Source organism: Anomaloglossus baeobatrachus, chromosome 9, assembly GCF_048569485.1.
Source record: "Anomaloglossus baeobatrachus isolate aAnoBae1 chromosome 9, aAnoBae1.hap1, whole genome shotgun sequence".
Classification (NCBI taxonomy): Eukaryota; Metazoa; Chordata; class Amphibia; order Anura; family Aromobatidae; genus Anomaloglossus; species Anomaloglossus baeobatrachus.
Genome location: NC_134361.1, coordinates 214,034,138 through 214,053,669, shown reverse-complemented (window position 1 = coordinate 214,053,669; position 19,532 = coordinate 214,034,138). Strand labels below are relative to the sequence as shown.

General features: G+C 47.7%; 2 protein-coding genes across 2 annotated transcripts in view; one reads left to right on the top strand and one right to left on the bottom strand.

Moving 5' to 3' along the window:
* LOC142251535 (epithelial sodium channel subunit beta-like) overlaps positions 1–16,955 on the bottom strand; it is a 176,473-nt gene extending 159,518 nt beyond the window's left edge. The window contains exon 1 of the mRNA XM_075324429.1: positions 16,908–16,955. The gene's annotated coding sequence lies outside the window, so the exon portion shown is untranslated. The remainder of the gene's footprint in view (positions 1–16,907) is intronic.
* Positions 16,956–17,029: 74 nt separating this feature from the next.
* NPDC1 (neural proliferation, differentiation and control 1) overlaps positions 17,030–19,532 on the top strand; it is a 132,772-nt gene continuing 130,269 nt past the window's right edge. The window contains exon 1 of the mRNA XM_075324428.1: positions 17,030–17,193. Coding sequence (XP_075180543.1) covers positions 17,106–17,193 — 88 coding nt within the window. The 5' untranslated portion in view covers positions 17,030–17,105. The remainder of the gene's footprint in view (positions 17,194–19,532) is intronic.

Below are 19,532 nucleotides of genomic sequence, written 5' to 3'. Positions count from 1 at the left end.
GTATCTCTGTGAACGGTAATTGCTCTTCGTATTATCAGCACAATTATACTGGTTATCTGCAGGCACAATCTGTGATCATTAGACGCAAATGTCAGCAGAACGGTCTCTGCAGTGCAGCTTGTGTTCCTCACTGCAGAGATCTGGAGGGATGTGGGGGTAGATTCTTCTGCCTGGTGGTATCTTCCGAAATACTGAGGCTTGTGCAGCATGAACCTCTAATCTGAGCAACACATATGATGTCAATATAAACAAAATAAGACCCTGAGGCATGCTCTTCAGCTGTCTCTTTTTGTCCTGTCCAAGCTGGATGATAACCACTAATAAAGCAAGTGTAAGAGGCCCTCAGAGGTTGAGCTTTTCCGCAGTCCTGAATGGCAGATATGGCCTGTTATGTCCCCAATCTAGAGATTTAGAAAGTAGGGTGGAAGTTGTAATAGAAATTCTTTTAAAAACTCTACACAGCCCTTTCTATATTTCTCCAATGCATTAAAATAAATGAATAAGATAGTTTTGCACAAGCACTGGATGCAACGTTCTGTCTCCATAGTAACAGACTACAAACTAATTCTGTGAAGTATGATCCCGTAGTCAGACTTTCTTCTACTTGTCTACTGACTAGAGATGAGTGAATTACATTGTTATTATTTATTATTATAGCGCCATTTATTCCATGGCGCTTTACAAGTGAAAGAGGGTATACGTACAACAATCATTAACAGTACAAAACAGACAGGTACAGGAGGAGAGAGGTCCCTGCCCACGAGGGCTCACAGTCTACAGGGAATGGGTGATGGTACAATAGGTGAGGACAGAGCTGGTTGCGCAGTGGTGTACTGGACTGAGGGTTACTGGAGGTTGTAGGCTTGTTGGAAGAGATGGGTCTTGAGATTCCTCTTGAAGCTTTCCACGGTAGGGGAGAGTCTGATATGCTGAGGTAGAGCGTTCCAGAGTATGGGGGATGCACGGGAGAAATCTTGTACGCAATAGTGGGAAGAGGAGATAAGAGAGGAGTAGAGGAGGAGGTCTTGTGAGGACCTGAGGTTGCGTGCAGGTAGGTACCAGGAGACTAGGTCACAGATGTAAGGAGGCTTTGTATGTCATGGTTAATGTTTTGAACTGGAGTCATTGGGCGATGGGAAGCCAGTGAAGGGATTGGCAGAGTGGCGAGGCTGGGGAATAGCGAGGGGAGAGGTGGATTAAGCGTGGATTCTGCTGCAAATTCTATTTCGCCTCTCCTCGTCCCTCCCCCATTCCTCTGAAGCTCACACCGGTCCTCTGTCTTCTCAATTCAAGCCCCCAGTTTCCTCTATTCTTCGGTTGTTTTCACGTTGTCACGTAGGACACGTTACAAGTCACGGTTATTAATGACGTATGTCACGCTGCACAGTCACATGGCGTTATTGATATGTGTCAATGAAGAGCAGTAGCATCGAAAGCCTGCAACAGGAAATCCGAAAATAAGCGATTGGGGGACCGGAAAGCTGCGGGACAGGTTTGTGCAGGGCCGAAGAGAACTAAAAATAATCATTTGTTGTTAATGTAAAACCTTCCCCTTTGTAAGAATCCATCAAAATTGCAGCCGGTTTCACTGTGTTTGTTATTATTATTATTAATATTATTTCTTGCAAAGAAACCCCCCCCAACAAATTTAGGGGGAAAGTTTGTAGAGAATTTAATTTGTTGATAATAAATAGGATGAAATCTAACTCCAGACCTATGAAATGTCTGTTATCAAGGTCTAGAAATGAGTGTGACTGCAGTATACATCCCCATGATAGTCCCTGACAAACATGCCATACAGTACACATATAATACCGACATGGGATATCTTGACACAGGTCTGTATAGTGGTCTGAGCACAGTTGCAGTCCTCGTTTTGTACCAATAGTGTCCTGGCTTCTTTCGTTATTTCTTTTTACTAATTCCTCACTTGCATATGAAATTAGCCTCCCCGATCCAGGAGACCCGATCATCTAAAGGTGGCTTTACACACTGCAACATCGCAAACGACATCGCTGTAACATCACCGGTTTTGTGACGTAATAGCGACCTCCCCAGCGACATTGCAGTGTGTGAAACACATCAGCGACCTGGCCCCTGCTGTGAAGTTGCTGATCGCTACAAATCGTTCAGGACCATTCTTTGGTCCTTTGTTTCCTGCTGTGCAGCAAAGTCTCAGTGTGTAAAGGGGACTTAAAACACTGGAAACGAGTGATGTGTCACAATATCTGTCAATCATTATTCTCTGTCAGTCGGTCTCTCCCTCTCGGTCTCTATTCTCTCTGTCGGTCCGTCACTATCTCTGTCCCTCTCTCACAGTCTGTCGGTCATTTTCCTCTCCTCTCTCATACTCACCGATCCCCGGCGCTGCACGGCGTTCACACTGCTGCGGCAGCTTTTACTATTTTGGAAAAGCCGGCCGCTCATTAAACAATTTCGTATTCCCTACTTTCATCGCCCACAAGCGCCTATGATTGGTTGTAGTGAGACACGCCCCCACGCTGAGTGACAGGTGTCTCACTGCACCCAATCACAGCAGCCGGTGGGCGGGTCTATACTGTGCAGTGAAATAAATAATTAAATAATTAAAAAAAACGGCGTGCGGTCCCCCCCAATTTTAATACCAGCCAGATAAAGCCATACGGCTGAAGGCTGGTATTCTCAGGATGGGAGCTCCACGTTATGGGGAGCCCCCCAGCCTAACAATATCAGTCAGCAGCCGCCCAGAATTGCCCATTACATTATATGTGACAGTTCTGGGACTGTACCCGGCTCTTCCCGATTTGCCCTGGTGCGTTGGCAAATCGGGGTAATAAGGAGTTATTGGCAGCCCATAGCTGCAAATAAGTCCTAGATTAATCATGTCAGGCGTCTCCCCGAGATACCTTCCATGATTGATCTGTAAATTACAGTAAATAAACACACACACCAGAAAAAAATCATTTATTAGAAATAAAAAACACAAACACATTCCCTCATCACCAATTTAATCAGCCCCAAAAAGCCCTCCTTGTCCGGCGTAATCCACGGACCTCCAGCGTCGCTTCCAGCTGTGCTGCATGGAGGTGACAGGAGCAGCAGAAGACACCACCGCTCCTGTCACCTCCACGCAGTTAATGAAGACAGCCGCGCGATCGGCTGAGCTTTCACTGAGGTTACCCGCTGTCACTGGATCCAGCGGTGGCTGCGGGTAACCTCAGTGACAGCTCAGCTGATCGCGCTACTCACCTCAGTTGCTGCGTGGAGCTGACCGGAGCGGCGGTGAGTAGCGTGATCAGCTGAGCTGTCACTGAGGTAACCCGCGGCCACCGCTGGATCCACCGCTGTATCCACCGCTGGATCCAGTGACAGCGGGTAACCTCAGTGACAGCTCAGCCGATCGCGCGGCTGTCTTCATTAGCTGCGTGGAGGTGACAGGAGCGGCGGTGTCTTCTGCTGCTCCTGTCACCTGCATGCAGCTGAGCTGGAAGCGACGCTGGAGGTGCGTGGATTACGCCGGACAAGGAGGGCTTTTTGGGGCTGATTAAATTGGTGATGAGGGAATTTGTTTGTGTTTTTTATTTCTAATAAATGATTTTTTTGGGTGTGTGTGTTTATTTACTGTAATTTACAGATTAATCATGGAAGGTTTCTCGGGGAGACGCCTGACATGATTAATTTAGGACTTATTGTCAGCTATGGGCTGCCAATAACTCCTTATTACCCAGATTTGCCAACGCACCAGGGCAAATCGGGAAGAGCCGGGTACTGTCCCAGAACTGTCGCATATAATGTATGCGGCAATTCTGGGCGGCTGCTGACTGATATTGTTAGGCTGGGGGGCTCCCCATAACGTGGGGCTCCCCATCCTGAGAATACCAGCCTTCAGCCGTATGGCTTTATCTGGCTGGTATTAAAATTGGGGGGGACCGCACGCCGTTTTTTTAAATTATTTAATTATTTATTTCACTGCACAGTATAGACCCGCCCACCGTCTGCTGTGATTGGGTGCAGTGAGACACCTGTCACTCAGCGTGGGGGCGTGTCTCACTGCAACCAATCATAGACGCCTGTGGGCGGGGAAAGTAGGGAATACGAAATTGTTTAATGAGCGGCTGGCTTTTTCAAAATAGTAAAAGCCGCCGCAGCAGTGTGAATGCCGTGCAGTGCCGCACCGGGGATCGGGGATCGGTGAGTATGAGAGAGGAGGGGAAAATGACCGACAGACTGTGAGAGAGGGACAGAGATAGTGACGGACCGACAGAGAGAGAATAGAGACCGAGAGGGAGAGACCGACTGACAGAGAATAGTGATTGACAGCTATTGTGACACAACACTCGTTTCCAGTGTTTTAAGTCCCCTTTACACACTGAGACTTTGCTGCACAGCGGGAAACAAAGGACCAAAGAATGGTCCTGAACGATTTGTAGCGATCAGCAACTTCACAGCAGGGGCCAGGTCGCTGATGTGTTTCACACACTGCAATGTTGCTGGGGAGGTCGCTATTACGTCACAAAACCGGTGACGTTACAGCGATGTCGTTTGTGATGTTGCAGTGTGTAAAGCCACCTTAAAGAGCAGATTTGTTAAATCTTTATACCATTTACCATTAGAGGCTCTTTGGGGTGTTATTTCTGCCAGAAAACTTTTTATGCTTTGCTAAATTTGTGAAAGCTCATAATTAATTAAACACGTTATATTTACTGGTGCCGTTCACACCAGCTCATTACATAATCACAAGTCTGGTAGTCCAGATGCTTATCATCTGTGATACTGTGCCAGTGTATCTAAACCTATTAGGTCTTGTGCGCACTAGGCGTTTTTGCCGCGTTTTTAGCGGCGTTTTTTACCGCGTTTTTGTGCAGAAAACGCAGTGACATTGCTTCCCCAGCAATGTCTATGGGTTTTCATAAGTGCTGTCCGCACACAGCGTTTTTTTGTAGCTGCGTTTTTGTGGTGACCACAAAAATGCAGCATGTCAATTATTTCTGCGTTTTTCACCCATTGAGTTCAATGAGATGTTCAACAACGCAATGAAAAACGCATATGCGTTACTATGACTAAAAACGCAGCTATAAACGCAAGGGGTGGGCAGTAAAGTGACGTGTACAGGAAGAGGATTCCTTCTGTTGGTAAACACAGAAGCATGAATCCTCCCGATACCGTCACCGCTGCCTCCACCTCCCGTCCGGTGCCATGTCAGCTCCGTGCGGCGCGTGTCTGGGCGGGGGGGTGGAGGCAGCGGCAAAAACAAAAGTGAACAGTAGAAAAAAAAATGTCATATATACTCACCTGTCTGCAGGGTCCCGGTGCCATGCCCGCTCCCAGCCCCTGTCTCGGTACCGCCGCTCTGGCTGTGTGCAGTCTCCCCGGGGCAGGACCTTGCTTGCAGGACCTGGCGGTGGATCACCTGATGCAGTCACCTGACGCATCAGCTGATCGTAGTCTCGCCGGCTTTTTCGCGCCCGGCCGGCTATCAGCTGATCCTGCCGTCAGGGGACTTCATCAGCTGATTACCGGCAGCTCCTGCAGCGATCGGACAGGATCAGACTCCTGTCCAATCGATCGCTGCAGGAGCTGCCGGTAATCAGCACAGCACATAAGTGAGTATTATTTTTTTTTTCTACTGATGCATCAGCTGATTGTATAATCGGCTTTTATACAATCAGCTGATGTGTGATGTGATTCACGTAGTTTAACCTGACACATCATCTGATCGCTTTGCCTTCCAGCAAACCGATCAGATGATATTGGATCCGGATTGGACGGCGCGGGACCCTGACCCAGGATTACTGCGGAGGGGGGGTTCTTTATTTCAATAAAGATGGAGTCACTAATTGTGTTGTGTTTTATTTCTAATAAAAATATTTTTCTGTGTGTTGTGTTTTTTTTTTTTTTATCATTATTAGAAATTCATGGTGGCCATGTCTAATATTGGTGTGACACCATGAATTTCGGGCTTAGGGCTAGCTGATAATATACAGCTAGCCCTAACTCCATTATTACCCAGCTAGCCACCCGGCATCAGGGCAGCTGGAAGAGTTGGATACAGCGCCAGAAGATGGCGCTTCTATGAAAGCGCCATTTTCTGGGGTGGCTGCGGGACTGCAATTCGCAGTGGGGGTGCCCAGAAAGCTTGGGCACCCTGCACTGTGGATTCCAATCCCCAGCTGCCTAGTTGTACCCGGCTGGACTCAAAAATTAGGCGAAGCTCACGTCATTTTTTTTTTTATTATTTCATGAAATTCATGAAATAATTAAAAAAAAAGGGCTTGTCTATATTTTTGGTTCCCAGCCGGGTACAAATAGGCAGCTGGGGGTTGGGGGCAGCCCGTTCCTGCCTGCTGTACCCGGCTAGCATACAAAAATATGGCGAAGCCCATGTCATTTTTTTTTTCTTTTTGGGCAAAAAACTGCATACAGTCCTGGATGGAGGATGCTGAGCCTTGTAGTTCTGCAGCTGCTGTCTGCTCTCCTGCATACACTAGTGAATGGAGGATGCTGAGCCTTGTAGTTCTGCAGCTGCTGTCTGCTCTCCTGCATACACTAGTGAATGGAGGATGCTGAGCCTTGTAGTTCTACAGCTGCTGTCTGCTGTCCTGCATACACTAGTTCTGCAGCTGTCTGCTCTCCTGCATACAATGAACATTTTGAAGAAGGAAATGACATCAGACCTTTTTTTTTTTTTTTTCATCAACAATCTTTAATGGCATTGTGGACTGATTAAAAACGCAGTGAGCAAAAACGCACCAAATCGCGGCAAAAACGCATTTTTTAGCCGCGGGTGCGTTTTTTGAGACAAAAACGCACATAAAAACGCAGCGTGAAAAAAACGCCTAGTGCGCACATACCCTTAGGCTATGTGCACACGCTGCGTTTTTTTGAAGCTGCGTTTTTGTGCGTTTTTGGCTGCTAAAAACGCACAAAAACGCACACGCGGCAAATAACGCGGCAAAAAACGCATGCGTTTTTACCGCGATTTGGTGCGTTTTTGATCTTTGCGTTTTTCTGCGTTTTTCCAATGCATTGCATGGGGGGAAAACGCAGAAAAACACAGGAAAGAATTTTCATGTACATTTTTTTTTTAAGGTAAAAAACGCAGCTTAACCCCTTCAGCCCCGGGGCACTTTCCGTTTTTGCGTTTTTGTTTTTTGCTCCCCTTCTTCCGAGAGCCGTAACTTTTTTATTTTTCCGTCAATCTTGCCATATGAGGGCTTGTTTTTTGCGGGACAAGTTGTACTTTTAAATTAAACCATAAGTTTTACCATATGGTGTACTGGAAAGCAGCAAAAAAATTCCAAGTGTGGAAAAATTGCAAAAAAAGTGTGATGGCACAATAGTTTTTGGGATGTTTTATTCACGGTGTTCACTATATGGTAAAACTGATGTGTGGGTATGATGCCTGAGGTTGGTGCGAGTTTGTAGACACCAAACATGTATAGGTTTACTTGTATCTAAGGGGTTAAAAAAATTCACAAGTTTGTCCAATAAAAGTGGCGCGCGTTTTGCGCCATTTTCCAAAACACGTAGCGTTCTTATTTTTTGGGATCTATGGCTCAGTGACGGCTTATTTTTTGCGTCTCGAGCTGATGTTTCTAATGGTAGCATTTTTACGCAGATGCTACGTTTTGATCGCCTGTTATTGCATTTTGCGTAAAACTTGCAGCGACCAAAAAACGTAATTTTGGCGTTTGGAATTTTTTTGCCACTACGTCGTTTACCAATCAGATTAATTGATTTTATATTTTGATAGATCGGGCATTTCTGAACTCGGCGATACCAAATATGTGTATATTTATTTATTTTTTAACCCTTTAATTTTCAATGGGGGGAAAGGGGGGTGATTTGAACTTTTAGGTTTTTTGTGGTTTTTTTTAACTTTTTAAAACTTTTTTTTTACTTTTTTTATTTTATTTTACTAGTCCCCCTAGGGGGCTATAGCGATCAGCAATCCGATTGCTGATCGCTATCTGCTGATTACAGCTATACGGCTGGACTCACACGAACGTATTAAAAAACGGTCCCATTCTCGTTTGCGAGAGTCGGACGAATTTTTCTCACTTGTCATCAGTGTGCACTCAGTGTGCTGTCAGTATGCTGTCAGTATACAATCCGTTTTTTTTGCACAGCAGCTGTTACTCATTTACAGTCATGTACAGGAGAATTTACAGTGTTCTGTGCTACATGATAGGATTGTATTTAGAAAAACGGATGTCACTAGGATGGTCCGTGTGCCGTCCGTGTGACATCCGATTTTACCTCGCACCCATTGACTTGTATTGGCGAGCCTCGGACGTATTCTGGATCAAATCGCAGCATGCTGCCGCTTTTCTCGCATCCAGAATCTGGATGCAAGAAAAGCTGACCAACAGCTCTCCCTCATTGACTAGTATTGGTCCGAGTGCAATGCGAGAATTTCTCGCATTGCTCTCGTCCGTTTTTGTCGCTCGTGTGAGCGTACCCTCCCGCTGTAAACAGCAGAAATAGTCACTTTCTTTTTTCCTCTGCTCCGTGCCGAGGAAGAATGAAAGTGAAACTTCATAGCAGCAGGCGTCATCACATGACCCTGTGCTACGATGGCAACCACCGAACGTCACGTGATCACTCACGTGACGTCCGGAGGGGGCGGCGGTAAGTAAAAAACATGGCCGCGCGCATATAGATCTCGCTGCCAGACTTTGGCAGCGAGATCTAAGGGGTTAATGTTCCGGGTGGAATGCGATTCCACTCGGAACATGTAGGCACACATGTCAGCTGTTGAAAACAGCTGATATGTGTGCCGATCCACGCCGCCTGCCTGCGGCAGGGGGCGGGGCTTACCGGGACACGATCCATGACGGAAAGATCCGTCCATGGTCGTGAAGGGGTTAAAAAAAAGTTGTGTGCGGACAGCAAAAATGAAAACTCATAGACTTTGCTGGGGAAGCAAAGTCATGCAGTTTTGAGGCCAAAAACGCACCCGAAAAACGCGCAAAAACGCAGCGAAAAACACACTGTGAACTTACCCATATGTATGACACAGTCTCAAAGAAACCTTACATATCAGCAGCTCAACCTTTCAAGGCCAAATCTTTAAAACCTGTTGGGTCCCAGGCGACAATGCACAGATGGTGATCGTCACTATACATAGTAGTTGCCATGAGAACCCAGCAGCTCTCAGATTACAGACCCAGCAACTACATACGGCACATTACATTGGACTAATGTTTATTACAATAAGCATGCTGCATTATTATCATATTTTATTGATTTCATAACCATTAGAAAAAAAAGCTAGTTCTGTAGCAACAAACCATGGCCAAGACAGGGTGGCTTAGCAGGGGCACATCTCCTGCAAGACCCCACCCTCAACTAGTATGGAGATCTTGGATGACCGTAAAACAGAAATGACAGCTCCTCTCTGTTTTGAAAACTGTGAAAGTTTACAGTCCTTTTACAAATAGTGAGCAATGCCATCAGTATGCTTTGTAACAATACGGTAACAAAGTTCATGAGACAGCTCACTGGTTTTACCCATCATGAGATGTTTCTTGTGTGGCACCTTGGTAATGGGACACTTTTTTATCGCCCATCAGTTGAACCAGCTAATATTATTTTTCACTAAGTGGCAGGATTGCTTTCTAATTACTGATAGATTTCAGCTGGTGTCAGGACTTTCCATGGCTTTTTGCACCTCTCTTTCAATACTTTTTCCCTGTGTCATTTCTTATTCTTACACATCGCTAAATTTATAGATATCTATGGTTTGATTTATTTGCCTGTGTGGGTTGGATCGGTTGTTATCGACATCTAGTGACAAATTCATGTCAACAGCACCTTTAGGCTATGTGCGCACTTACCGGATTTTTCGCGGATTTTGCCGCGGATTTGCTGCATGTTTCGCTGCAGAAAATGTTGATAACATCTCTGCAGTGAATCACCAGCAAAGCCTATGGAGAAAAAAAATCCTGTGCGCACTGGGCGGAATTTGACAGCTGCGTGTTTTGCTGCGGAAATCCCGCAGCAAAAACAAGTGCATGTCACTTCTTTTCCGCACATCGCTGCGGGATTTCCCTCCATTGACTCAATGTTAATCATGAAATCCCGCAGGGAATAACGCAGGCAGCAAATTCTGTGCGGTTCACTGCGTTTTCCTGTGTTATTCCCTGCGGTATTTCGCGGTTTACCTCCGGTAATGTGCATCACTTGCTTGCGGTTTTGCAGGGAAGTGATGTCATTACAGGAAGAGGAAGCCGTGCAGAGTAAACACACACATCACAGACACACACAGATCACAGACACAGACATCACAGACATAGATCACATAGACACAGACACATAGAACACACATAGAAAGAAAACGGAAATATAGAAAAAAAAGAACGTGGGCTCCGCTGCATATTCACCTTCCAGCCGAGGTAAGCACACAGCGGCGGCCCGGTATTCTCAGGCTGGGGAGGGAGAGGGGCAGGGGTAATGTCCCCCGCCTCACTCCCCCTCCGGCAGCCGAGAATATCAGCCGCAGCTGCCCCGGCACTGTCGCATGCAATATGCGACAATACCGGCGTGTCCTCGGCTCTTCTTGCCACCGTGTAGCAGTGGTGGCAAGGTAATACAAGGGGTTAATGATGGTGGGGGACCACCGCCATTAACCCCAGGCTTGATCATGGCAGCGTCTATGTGACAGCTGACATGATCAACCCGTAAGTAAAGTGAAAAAAAACACACACACAGAAAAATCCTTTATTTTAAATAAAACAAACAAGCCTCGTTCACCATTTTATTAACCCCTCCCGCACCAAAGCTCCGGCGTAATCCAGGTCCGACGTCCAGCGCTGCTTCCATCCAGCCGCGACTGTCAGACACAGGCTGAATGAAAGCAGCAGAGGTAATTACCGGTCATTTCCCACGGCCGGTAATGTGAACTCACTGCCGACCGTGGGAAATGCAGCGATCTGTCATCTATCTCTCTATCTATCTATCCCTCTGTCTGTCTATCTATCCCTCTATCTATTCTTCTGTCTATCTACTCTCAGAATTAAATGACTTTTTTTTTTTTTTTTTTTCTTCTTCAATGTGCTTTATTGCATTGAATGCAATAAAGCACATCCCAACCCGCACGCGGCAAAACCGCGGCAATACCGCGAATAATACCGCGGTAAAACCGCAGCAAACCGCGGCAAACCGCATGCGGTTTTCGGGTGCGGTTTCCCGCGGTTTTTTACCGCGGGTGCGGTAATCTTTGAGGGCATGCGGAATTTTCTCAAGAAAATTCCACTTCCCAGTGCGCACAGAGCCTTAGAAATATATTTACTTTGCAAATTAGTGAAGTTTTCAATACTTATTTCACCTGCTGTATGCAGTATTGGCAAAATCAGAATAGTCCGATCTATCCAGATATGAAAAAAATCATGCTGATTACTAAATACCATAAACTGAAAAAAATGAAAGAACGCAGGGCGGCACGGTGGCTCAGTGGTTAGCACTGCAGTCTTGCAGCGCTGGGGTCCTGGGTTCAAATCCCACCAAGGACACTATCTGCAAGGAGTTTGTATGTTCTCCCCGTGTTTGCGTGGGTTTCCTCCGGGTTCTCCGGTTTCCTCCTACACTCCAAAGACATACAGATAGGGACTCTAGATTGTGAGCCCCAATGGGGACAGTGTTGCCAATGTATGTAAATCGCTGTGGAATTAATAGCGCTATATATATGAATAAAATTATTATTATTATTAAAACATACGGATTTTTTGTTTGCTGTAGGACCACACAAAATGCTGTAACAAGCAATCAAAATATCATATCTATACAAAAATGGCATCAATAAAAACGTTGTCTTACCCCGCAACAAAAAGAAGCCGTCACAATGCACGATCGACCAAAAAATAAAAACATTATGGGTCTCGGAAAATGGAGACACAACCAAAATTTTTATTTTTCTTTACCAACTTCTGATTTTTTTCACCACTAAAATAATAACACATTTGGTATCACCGCAATGCTACTAAAGAATAGAATTATATTGCCCGGTCATAGTGTACGCCGTGAAAACAATTCCTAAAATCACAGAGTTACGATTTTTTTTTACAATTTCACCACACTTGGAATTTTTTCCCATTTTCTAGTAGACTATGTGGTAAAATGAATGATGTCACTCTAAAGTACAACTTGTCCCGCAAAAAAACAAGGCCTTACACGTCTATGTTTACATGAAAAATAAAGAAGTTATGGCTCTGGTGGGAAGGTGAGGAGAAGAGGAAAACGAAAAAATGGAAAATGACAGCGTCGTAAAGGAAACTCATCAGGTGCACTATGCACCCAGACCCACAGGCAGTTCTGGGTGAATATTGTAAATCCCTGCCTAAAGGCCCCTTTACACACTGAGACTTTCAGCGATCCCACCAGCGATCCCAACCTGGCCGGGATCGCTACAAAGTCTCTGGTGAGTCGCTGGTGAGCTATCAAACAGGCAAACCTGGCCAACGATGCAACAGCGATCCGGACCTGCAGAACGACCTAGCTAGTCATTGGGGACGTTGTAAAGCAGCTTTTTGAAAGGGAAGTCGCTAACAAAGTCGCTGTAAAGTCCCCTTTACACACTGAAACTTTCTAGCGATCATGCTGCACAGCGGGTAACAGAGGACCAAAGAATGGTCCTGAACGATTTGTAGCGATCAGCAACTTCACAGCAGGGGCCAGGTCGCTGATGTGTTTCACACACTGCAATGTCGCTGGGGAGGTCGCTATTACGTCACAAAACCGGTGACGTTACAGCGATGTCATTTGCGATGTTGCAGTGTGTAAAGCCACCTAACTGTGCCTGTATACACTAGCATAGATAAGGAGTTCTTTAGAAAAAGTATTTTTAAAGATCTTTTATCATATGCTAATGAGCGCAGGGACTAGTCACAAGGGCGTGATTTACCCTGGCTAGTCGGCCCCTTTGCGTGTTAGTTAGCGCTCACTTCTCTGCAGCCATCACCTCCGAGTCCTGGATTTCGGCTCAGTGTGCATGACCCCCGGGTGTACGAGTCCTGGCTTCAAACCCATGTAGTGCGCATGATCGTCCGGGATCATGCGCACTGAGCCGAAATCCAGGACTCGGACGCGATGGCAGCAGAGAGGTCAGCTCCTGATCGTAAAAGCATGTTGTCAGCAGCACATCTTGTTTATGCAGGTAGATGTGCTGCAGAAAATAGTAATTTGATACCCTGGATACATGATCCAATCAGCTAATGACTGAGCATTTTGTTTCATCTGCTGATGGAGGTGATGTTTATACAGGTTGGTGATCAAAAACACAGGCAGTCTAAAAGGACCCTTAGGCGACGTTCCCATGATGAGGTTTTGATGTTGTAGAATTTCTGCACCTATTAGGTAAATTAGGTTACTTGTGTTCTTGCTGCGGTTTTTGCTTGCAGTGTCATACTGTAAATAAAGCTGCTTTGTTTTTGATACTTCCTAGTAAGTGGTTTTCACAAAACTTTATTCATACAGCCATATATGGATTACAAGCGATTTTGATGCATTTCCTTTGTGGAAATGAATAAAAAAAAATCCATGTGTTTTCTACCTGTGGATTTTCTGCATCTAATGCGAGTCTGCGGAAAATATGTACAGAAAACTCAGCATACCAGCAGGAAAAATTGGCATATTGCGGACTGAAAACACGCACCACAGCATTATATGCAAAGTAGAAAAGCAACACAGTTGGCAGATTTCTATAAATCTCATCCACTCTGCTGGAACTGAAAAGAAGCAAAAACTCATCCAAAACTCATTGTAGACATACAGCTTTACCCCCTTCACGACCTTGGATGTACTGGTACAAGGTTGGGTTTGTCCCTTTAATGCAGGCTCGATTGGAGAGTCCATATGTTTCCCCGCTGATCTGATCAGCCAACATTTGTAGCTAACAGGCACGGGTGGATCTTTGATCCTCTAGTGCAGTGATGGCGAACCTGTGGCACTCCAGCTGTTGCAAAACTACAATTCCCATCATGCCTGGCCATTCAAAGCAAAAGCTTTGGCTGTGAAGACATGATGGGAATTATAGTTTTTCAACAGCTGAAGTGCCACAGGTTCGCCATCACTGCTCTAGTGCATGTTAACTAGTCAAATCCCGTTGTCAGTCTCTGACAGTGGTATTTAACGCGCGCCGGCTGGGAGCACATCATTCCCTGCCACCATTTGTGGCCACATGACTTCATCACGGGGGGGCTAGTGATCTGTTATGACAGCCTGAGGTCAGCTGATGACCCCTGTCACTGTCATGGCAGCGGCTGAGTCCTGGCATTCAAAAGAGATCAGCATTTCTGCTGTACAGAGCGGTGCTGAAGTTGAAGCATTGCTCTGAACAGCAGAAGCGATCGGACTGTGCCAGCTTCTGGTAAAATCATTAAAAAGTGTAAAAAAAAAATTAAAAAAGTAATAAGAAAACCCCCAAAACCTACAAAAGTTCAAATCACCCCTTCTTTTGCCCCACTGAAAATAAATCAATAATTAAAAAAAACAAAACAAGATACATTTGGTATCACCGGGTCCAGAAATACCGAAAACTATCAAAATATAAAATTACAGAGAAAAAAAATCAAACCACCAAAATTACGTTTTTTTTGGTAGCTGCAACATTGTATTAAAGTGCAGTAACAGGCGATTAAAACTTCATATTTACACAAAAATGATATACCGTATTTTTCGTTTTATAAGACACACTGGATTATAAAATGCACCCCAAATTTGAAGGAGGAAAATAGGAAAAAATAATTTTTACTGTAAAATTAGGGTCCGTTTTCTAATCCTAGTGCGTCTTATATTCTCTCACCAGGGGGAGCGGCGGTGGTGGAGCGGCTCAGGAAGGTCTCAGGAGGCAGGGTGGTGCCGTGAGCTTGGAGGAGGGGGTTTTGCGGTTGAGTAGGGTTAGTGGATGGAGGGTCAGCGATACTGTAGGCTCGGAGGAGGGGGAGTCACGGCTCAGGAGGGTCCGTGGACGGAGGGTCGGTGATATTGCAGGCTCGGAGGAGAGGGTTTCGCAGCTCAGGAGCGTCAGTGGATGGAGGGTCGGTGATGTTGCAGGCTCGGAGGAGGGGGGTTCGCGGCTCAGGATGGTCAGATGACGGAGGGTTGGTGATATTGCGGGCTCAGGAGGGTCAGCAGACGAAGGGTCGGCAATGCTGCAGGCTCGTCGGAGGGGGTATGCGGCTCAGGAGGGTCAGTGGACAGAGGATTAGCGATGTTGCAGGCTTGGGGGAGGGGGTTTCCGTGCCTCAGTGGACAGAGGGTCAGCAATGTTGTGGGCTCAAAGAAGGGGTTTCACGGCTCAGGAGTGTCAGTGGACGAAGGGTCAGCGATGCTGCGGCTTGGAGGACGGGGTTTCGCGGCTCAGGAGGGTCAGTGGACGAAGGGTTGGTGATGCTGCAGGCTCAGAGGAGGGGTTGTGCAGCTCAGGAGGGTCAGTGGACGGAGGGTCAGCGATGCTGCGGCTCGGAGGAAGGGGTTTCGCGGCTCAGGAGGGTCAGTGGACGAAGGGTTGGTGATGCTGCAGGCTCAGAGGAGGGGTTGTGCAGCTCAGGAGGGTCATTGGACGGAGGGTCAGCGATGCTTCGGCTCGGAGGAGGGGGTTTCGCGGCTCAGGAGGGTCAGTGGACGAAGGGTTGGCGATGCTGCAGGCTCAGAGAAAGGGGTGTGCAGCTCAGGAGAGTCAGTGGACGGAGGGTTGGCGATGTTGCGTGCTTGGAGGAGGGGGTGTGCGGCTCAGGAGGCTCAGTGGACAGAGGGTCGGCGATGCTATGGGCTCGGAGGAGGGGGTGGCGTGGCTCAGGAGCGTCAGTGGATGAAGGGTCGGCGATGCTGCAGGCTCAGAGAAAGGGGAGTGCAGCTCAGGAGAGTCAGTGGACGGAGGGTTGGCGATGTTGCGTGCTTGGAGGAGGGGATGTGCGGCTCAGGAGGCTCAGTGGACAGAGGGTCGGCGATGCTATGGGCTCGGAGGAGGGGGTGGCATGGCTCAGGAGCGTCAGTGGATGAAGGGTCGACGATGCTGCAGGCTCGGAGGAGGGGGTTTCGCGGCTCAGGAGAGTCAGTGGACGAAGGGTTGCTGATACTGCAGGCTCAGAGGAGGGGGTGTGCAGCTCAGGAGGGTCAGTGGACGGAGGGTTGGCGATGTTGCGTGCTTGGAGGAGGGGGTGTGCAGCTCAGGAAAGTCAGTGAACGGAGGGTTGGCGATGTTGCGTGCTTGGAGGAGGGGGGTGTGCGGCTCAGGAGGGTCAGTGGAGTGGACGGAGGGTCGGCGATGCTATGGGCTCGGAGGAGGGGGTGGCGTGGCTTAGGAGGGTCAGTGGATGAAGAGTCGGCGATGCTGTGGGCTCGGAGGAGGGGGTCTCGCGGCTCAGTGGATGGAGGGTCGGTGATGCTCTGGGCCTCGGAGGAGGGGGTCTCGCGGCTCAGTGGATGGAGGGTCGGTGATGCTCTGGGCCTCGGAGGAGGGGCTGTCGCGGCTCAGGAGGGTCAGTGGACGGAGGGTCGGTGATGCTGCTGGCTCGGAGGATGGGCTGTCGCGGCTCAGGAGGGTCAGTGGACAGAGGGTCGGCGATACTGTAGCCTTGAGGGGTGTTGTGGCTGCCACCATTGATCTGCCGGCGGGCTGTGGGCTTCATTGAATCGCAGGTTTACCATATAGCGACCGTGGTCAATGAAAAAAACCCAAGGGTGGAATTGCACTTTTTTTTTTTAATCAAATTCCACCGCACTTAGGATTTTGTTCCCCTTTTTCCAGTACAATATGGGGCAGAATCAATGGCGTCTGTTACCTTTTTTTATACATTCATCTTTTTGACACTTTAGCCAATTTTGTGTCCCTATACTGAAATAATGATACAATTTTAATAACTCTTTCATAAATGGACCGTGTGCGGCCGCCCTAGATGTACATATACCTCATTCTCCACAGAATTTACCTCACAAATAAGTAATAACCGCAGCCATCGTCTCCTCCTGAGGTAAATGCGCGCCTCCGGTGAGAGAGAGAGCACTGCGCACGCGCACAGGCAGACAGCTCCCTCCCGTCCTGTGCGCGTTCCCGCTTTTTCTGTCAGTCAGTGATTGCTCCTCCGGCCGCGGACACGATGCAGCCGCTCCCCGGATCAGCCTGAGACATGGGGGGATATAATGGAGCCGGGATCCCCCTGGGGACCGCAGTGTGCTGCTGTCTGCTGCTCCTGGCCATGTGCACTGGAAGCCCAGGTAGGAGGGATGAGGCGACATGGACGAGGCAGGTGGCTCCTCAGTAATGGGCTCCTGTGGTGACTGGATTATATACTGTATTGTGCATTGTAAGGGATGAGGCATTACATAGTGTCTGTATATAATGTGCACTGGTCACATGTCTGTGTATATATACCCATATGTGCAGTATAAATATATGTACAGTGTATGTATATATATATATATATATATGATGTTGGATCGTTCCATCTGTTTTGTGTGGTCTTTGCTCGCGGTGTCGGTTTATGACATCATCTCGTTACTGGTAATATGGACGCTCATGACGTGATTCTCCGCCAATAATATATTTTGGTCACATTACTTTGTCATCAAAGTCGAAGACGACCGTGACGTGCGACATTTGTAAGATGGTCACATGATCTCACGTCTCAGACAGTCGCACATATATATTTATAGATCTATAGACCCCCATCAGATTGGTGCCTTCCCCCCGGGGCAGGTATATAAGATGTCTTCCTCCGATAGACCCCCATCAGATTGGTGCCTTCCCCCCGGGGCAGGTATATAAGATGTCTTCCTCCGATAGACCCCCATCAGATTGGTGCCTTCCCCCCGGGGCAGGTATATAAGATGTCTTCCTCCGATAGACCCCCATCAGATTGGTGCCTTCCCCCCGGGGCAGGTATATAAGATGTCTTCCTCCGATAGACCCCCATCAGATTGGTGCCTTCCCCCCGGGGCAGGTATATAAGACGTCTTCCTCCGATAGACCCCCATCAGATTGGTGCCTTCCCCCCGGGGCAGGTATATAAGACGTCTTCCTCCGATAGACCCCCCCATCAGATTGGTGCCTTCCCCCCGGGGCAGGTATATAAGACGTCTTCCTCCGATAGACCCCCCCATCAGATTGGTGCCTTCCCCCCGGGGCAGGTATATAAGATGTCTTCCTCCGATAGACCCCCATCAGATTGGTGCCTTCCCCCCGGGGCAGGTATATAAGATGTCTTCCTCCGATAGACCCCCATCAGATTGGTGCCTTCCCCCCGGGGCAGGTATATAAGACGTCTTCCTCCGATAGACCCCCATCAGATTGGTGCCTTCCCCCCGGGGCAGGTATATAAGACGTCTTCCTCCGATAGACCCCCCCATCAGATTGGTGCCTTCCCTCCGGGGCAGGTATATAAGATGTCTTCCTCCGATAGACCCCCATCAGATTGGTGCCTTCCCCCCGGGGCAGGTATATAAGATGTCTTCCTCCTATAGGCCCCTCTTAGATTGATGACCCCCCCCAGTGCAGGTTTATAAGAAATTGGTTCCCCCCGGGGCAGGTATATAAGATGTCATCTTCCTATAGACCCCCATCAGATTGGTGCCCTCTCAAGGCAGGTATATAAAATGTCTTCCTTTTGATAGACCCCCTACTAAACTGGTGCCCAACCCCCCCCCCCCTTCCAGTGCAGGTATATAACACTTCTCATTGGTTCCCCTGGGGGCAGGTATATAAGACGTTGTCTTCCAATCAACCCACATTATATTAGTGCCCGCTAGGACAGGTTTTTAAGAGGTCATCCTCCTATAGACCCCCATCAGAATGGTGTCTCCTGGGGCAGGTATATAAGACTTCGTCTTCCTATAGACCCCCATCAGATTGGAGCTCCACAGTGCAGGTGTGTAAGATGGTGTCTTCCTATAGACCTCCATCAGATTGGTTCTCCCCGTGGCAGGTATATAATATGTCGTCTTCCTATAGACCCCTATCAGATTGGTGCTTCCCAGGGCAGATATATGAGACGTCATCCTCCTATAGACCCCTATGAGATTGGTGCTCGCTGGGGCAGGTATATAGCATCTCTTCTTCTGATAGACCCACATCAGATTGATGCTCCCCATGGCAGGTATATAAGAAGGCACCCTCCTATAGACCACCATCCGATTGGCGCCCCCGGGACAGGTTTATAAGATGTCGTCCTCCTATAGACCCCCATCAGATTGGTGCCCTCTGGGGCAGGTATATCAGGCATCTTCCTCCTGTACTCTCTGCTCCTGATATGACCACTGGACTATATTATCAGGGGTCACACTGGGACTTTGGTCACATAGTGACATCATCACATTAGCCGATAATATAGACAGTGATGTAATTACGACATGATAATCGCTAAAAACCCTACATCCGCTGAGATTTTGTTCACATGACTTTGCTGTCGTTGACTGCACCGGAAATTGCAGCAGACGACCGTCACTTGTGATAGCGATGAGAGACGGACACATGTCGCAGACAATCGAGTGTACGTGTTGTCCCCTTCTGTAGACTCTGACATACAACTCGTATATTACGACGTGCTGGACTGTTTAGG